The sequence below is a fragment of the Glycine max genome, chromosome 17 (assembly GCF_000004515.6).
Source record: "Glycine max cultivar Williams 82 chromosome 17, Glycine_max_v4.0, whole genome shotgun sequence".
NCBI lineage: Eukaryota > Viridiplantae > Streptophyta > Magnoliopsida > Fabales > Fabaceae > Glycine > Glycine max.
In genome coordinates this window covers 5,289,659-5,294,675 of record NC_038253.2, presented here as the reverse complement: position 1 = coordinate 5,294,675, position 5,017 = coordinate 5,289,659, and the positions used below count along the sequence as shown (strand labels likewise).

The following is a 5,017-nucleotide window of genomic DNA, read 5'->3' as shown; positions in this document are numbered from 1 at the left end:
CTAGTAGTAGGTAAATAGTTAATGTCATAAATAACGTTATCCGCTTATTAATTTTTTTATTGTATCCGTGCCCCGTTTTCTCTATTTTTGGAAGAATGGAATATTTTGATGATTATTTTCTGCATTTTGTCTCATATACTTTTCCTATTATTCACACAGCTCAATATCGATACAGATTTATTTATATTCTGTCAACTGTTTGTTTCTAATTCTAACATCGGTCTTATATTATTTAACTTTCCGCAACGTGCTGTCGACAATTATATTAACAAGAATTTTTTTATTTTATTAATGTACCATACACAAATAATTATCTCTATATGGCTGAATAGAATTGAAATTTCATTTCTCTTACGTTGCCGTAAAGACCACGTGATCCTATGAATTGGCATTCAATTCATATTTCCCTTTTCTCATCCTTTAACACAACCACATCCTTATCCATTTCAACCGGCTATACCCGGTATCCTTTCTCACCCCTCCCAAAAAAAAAAAAATCCTACAGTAAGCTAATAAATGAAGGATAACGCAATGAGAGGGAAGGGAGAGAGAGGACTAGTCGGCTACAGTTAGCAGCGAGAAGAGAGAAGTAGAATACTGATGTGAGAACAAGAAACGTGAACCGTCGGATGAAAGCATTCACAACATAAAAAAACCGGTTGGGTTGGGTTCTTATCCACGCCAGTGTCATAGTTTAGTTTTCTCGCAGACAAAAACGCCACCCCACGCTCTTCCATTATGGAAGGTGCATCAGTACCTAAGATTTTCATCACTAATAGATTTATCTTCCTCTAAAACCACCATCACAAAAAACAGAAAAGCACTCCATCCTCCATAAAATAAAACAAAAAACGAGAAAACCTCTTTTTTTTTTCTTTTTTTTATTCTTTTCTTGTTTCTGGACAATGCTATCAAGATCTTGCTTGGGGCTATTGAATTTGGTATCAGTGGATGATTACCACGCGCTGGCTAGTCGCGCTCCGCGGCTGGTGAATACGGCGGCCGGAGACTTGCCGGAGTTAGACATCGACGGCATGGAGAATTCGGGATCCGACGACGCCGTTGCGCCGGCGCCGCTCGAGCGGAGGATCGTGGTCGCGAATCAGTTACCGATACGCGCGTTTCGCGAGGGGAAGAAATGGAGGTTCGAGTGGGACAGAGACAGCCTCGTCCTTCAGCTCAAAGACGGATTTCCTTCCGACGTGGAAGTGTTGTACGTCGGTTCGCTTAAAGCAGAGATCGAACCCTGCAAACAAGAAGAAGTCGCTCAGTTACTCCTCGAAAAGTTCCGCTGCGTCCCAACGTTTATTCCTTCAGAAGTTCACAACAAATTCTACCATGGTTTTTGCAAGCATTACCTGTGGCCTCTTTTCCACTACATGCTACCCATGTCGCCGAGCCAAGGCGCGCGTTTCGACCGCGAGCAGTGGAAGGCTTACGTGCTCGCGAACAGGATCTTTGCCGACAAGGTCACCGAGGTTATCAACCCGGACGAGGATTATGTCTGGATTCACGATTACCACCTCATGATACTACCCACTTTCCTCCGGAAGCGGTTCCACCGCGTGAAGCTGGGGTTCTTCTTGCACAACACGTTTCCCTCCTCGGAGATATACCGGACTCTGCCCGTGCGCGAGGACATTCTCCGCGCGTTTTTGAACTGCGACTTGATTGGGTTCCATACATTCGACTATGCGCGCCATTTTTTGTCGTGTTGTAGTAGGATGTTGGGGCTGGATTATGAGTCCAAGAGGGGTTACATTGGTTTGGATTACTACGGTCGCACCGTGACGGTTAAGATCCTCCCCGCGGGAATTCACATGGGGCTCTTGGAGTCGGTGTTGTCGTTGCCGCAGACGGCGTTAAGGGTGAAAGAATTAAAGGAGGAGTATGAAGGAAAGATTGTGATATTGGGAGTGGATGACATGGACTTGTTCAAAGGTATTAGTTTAAAGTTCTTAGCTTTGGGTAAGCTTCTGGAAGTGGATGAGAGTTTACGGGGTCGTGTGGTGTTGGTTCAGATTCTGAACGCGGCGAGGAGCAAAGGGAAGGACATTCAGGACGTGAAGAACGAGAGCGAGGCCATTGCGAGGGAGATAAATGAGAAATATTCACAACCGGGTTACCAGCCCATTGTTTACATCAATGGACCAATCTCCACGCAGGAGAAGGCTGCGTATTACGCTGTTTCTGAGTGTTGCGTTGTGAATGCGGTGAGGGATGGGATGAATTTGGTGCCTTATGAGTACACTGTTTGTAGGCAGGGGAGTGTTGCGTTGGACAAGGCTCTTGGCGTTGAAGGTGAGGATAAGAAAGCTCCTAAGCAGAGCGTTATCATTGTGTCTGAGTTCATTGGGTGTTCCCCTTCGCTCAGTGGAGCCATCAGGGTGAATCCGTGGAACATTGATGATGTCGCTGAGGCTATGAATTCGGCTGTTACAATGTCGGAGGCAGAGAAGCATCTGCGCCACGAGAAGCATTACAAGTACATAAGCTCTCATGATGTGGCGTACTGGGCTAGGAGTTTTGATCAGGACTTAGATAGAGCTTGTAGGGAGCATTACTCTAAGAGGTATTGGGGTGTTGGATTGGGTTTGGGGTTTAGAATTGTTGCTTTGGATCCTACCTTTAGGAAGCTCTCTGTGGATCACATTGCCTCAGCATATAGAGATACACACAGTCGATTGATCCTTTTGGACTACGATGGCACAATGATGCCGCAGGCAACAATAAACAAGACTCCAAGCAGGGAAGTTATTGCTGTCTTGAATTATTTATGCAGTGATCCTGAAAACATGGTGTTCATTGTGAGCGGCAGGGATAAGGATTGCTTGGGCAAGTGGTTTTCTCCGTGTGAGAAATTGGGTCTCTCTGCTGAGCACGGTTACTTCACTAGGTACATTGGATTTCCATGTTATGTTATGGAAAATTTGTAAATTTTGTTTTTTTGTTTTGTTTTGTTGATAATAGTCTTTTTGTTCTTTTGCTTGTTGGCAGGTGGAGCAAGGATTCTCCTTGGGAGACTTGCGGATTGGCGACTGATTTTGAATGGAAAATGATTGCAGAACCTGTGATGTCGCTTTATACAGAAGCAACTGATGGTTCCTTCATTGAACATAAGGAAAGCGCAATGGTTTGGCACCATCAAGAAGCGGATCCTTATTTTGGATCATGCCAAGCTAAAGAGCTTCTTGATCATCTGGAGAGTGTGCTTGCCAATGAGCCAGTAGTGGTTATAAGAGGACAACATATAGTTGAAGTTAAACCTCAGGTATACTTAAATTAAGGCCTAAACAATTGAACTGACAATGTGTGTTTGCTTCCTCAGACAGAAAGAAAGATTGTTCATTTTAATTGGGATTATAGTTGTTTACCAAGGTGAATTTTGTAATGGTGATTGGTTGAATTGTTGTTTGTTGTATGAGTTGCAGGGTGTGAGCAAGGGTAAAGTGGTGGAAGACCTTATCTCAATCATGCGAAGTAAGGGGAAGTCACCAGATTTTCTACTGTGCATAGGAGATGATCGCTCAGATGAAGATATGTTTGAAAGCATTGCTCGTTCAGCATCTAATCCAGCTCTTCCCACCATACCAAAAGTGTTTGCTTGCACTGTTGGACAGAAACCAAGTATGGCTGAATACTATTTGGATGATACTAGCGAAGTAATGAAGTTACTTGAAGGACTTGCAACCGCTTCAGCACCATCTGCGTCCATAGCTTCTCAGGAATTGTGAGGAACATTATAGAAACTGACACAGAAAAACAATCTTGTACAGAATGATACTTTCATAGCTGGATTTTAAAAGGTCTATATTTAGAAATTTACAGATTAGCTGATTCATGTTCTTCATAACTTGCAGTAAAAAAATTCTTTTTTTTTTTTATGACAAGGATTATGACTTTCTGCACCGTTCAATGAAAACATGCGTAACAGCAATCTTTCAACAATAAAATAAGGTTTGAGGAGGAGACAACTAAGTTTCTTGATAAAGATCAAAATGGGTTGGTGGATTAGGTCTTGGGCAGTGTCTGTCAATTTTACGAATTAAATTACCATTACTCTATTATTTTCGTTGACTGCCTGCGGAAGTTTCCTTGGTTTCTGAGTGAAACTTGCAACACTTTTTTTTTTTTTTTTTTTATCGTTGGATGGTAGTTGTTGGTGATGTTGCAAATTATAGGGAAAAAGTACGGTTTGGAGTTTAATTAAATTTAGGCACGAGTTTCATATGATGAAGCTCAGAGTACGCCGTTGGAGTCTGGAAAAAGCTGGAAGTACTTGTAAGTAGTAACAGCCTGGCTAACTTGTTTTTCATTGCAAAGAACTTGTCACAGATGCTACAGTGTGTGGAAGAGTTAATTGTCTACATTCACCCGAACTCGTGTCTTTAAGAACAAACTTTTTTATCAATGCACACAACTAATAACAACCAGGAATCAATTTTAATAACTTGGGGGACTGTCCTCACAGTACATTTTGAAAATGAAATTACCATTTGCCATTACCACCAACCATTTATGATTTATCAATAAAAATCACCAGATGTTCAAACTTCTCTGCATTGTCTTGTCTAGCCAGTTTTTTTAGGTTGTACCGTCCCCCACATGGATTCGTTTCAATTACTAGCTTTTTTAGGTCCATATACACAATACCCCCTCCCCCCAATATTTTTATAAAAATTTTGAAAATTGTAAATAACATTTATAAAAAAAGAAGCATTTGTTGTTATGGGGAGTTAATAAGTTCTCTCAACTAATATCTAAATATACATTATTTTTTAGAATAAGTAATCATTTTCGTCTTTTGAAGATATGTTATATCGACAAATCCGTTCTTAAAAGAAAAAAAAATAAAATTTAGTCCAAAAAAATATACAAAATAAAATAAATCCGTCCCGGTATTACCTTTCATCCACTGTTATTTTTTTATTAAATAAACTCCTGTACAAATGGATAAAGATACCAAAATAGTATGAGAATTACAAGAATACCTCTAACCATCGTTAGTTGGGAGAGA

General features: G+C 41.0%; 1 protein-coding gene across 1 annotated transcript; it reads left to right on the top strand.

Moving 5' to 3' along the window:
* Positions 1-447: 447 nt before the first annotated feature.
* On the top strand, positions 448-3,884 carry LOC100810498 (probable alpha,alpha-trehalose-phosphate synthase [UDP-forming] 11). Its single transcript, XM_014769927.3, has 3 exons — positions 448-2,896; positions 2,998-3,271; positions 3,432-3,884. Exons 1-3 carry the CDS (start codon positions 906-908, stop codon positions 3,732-3,734), a joined length of 2,568 nt encoding a protein of 855 aa, XP_014625413.1. The 5' UTR covers positions 448-905; the 3' UTR covers positions 3,735-3,884.
* Positions 3,885-5,017: the final 1,133 nt, after the last annotated feature.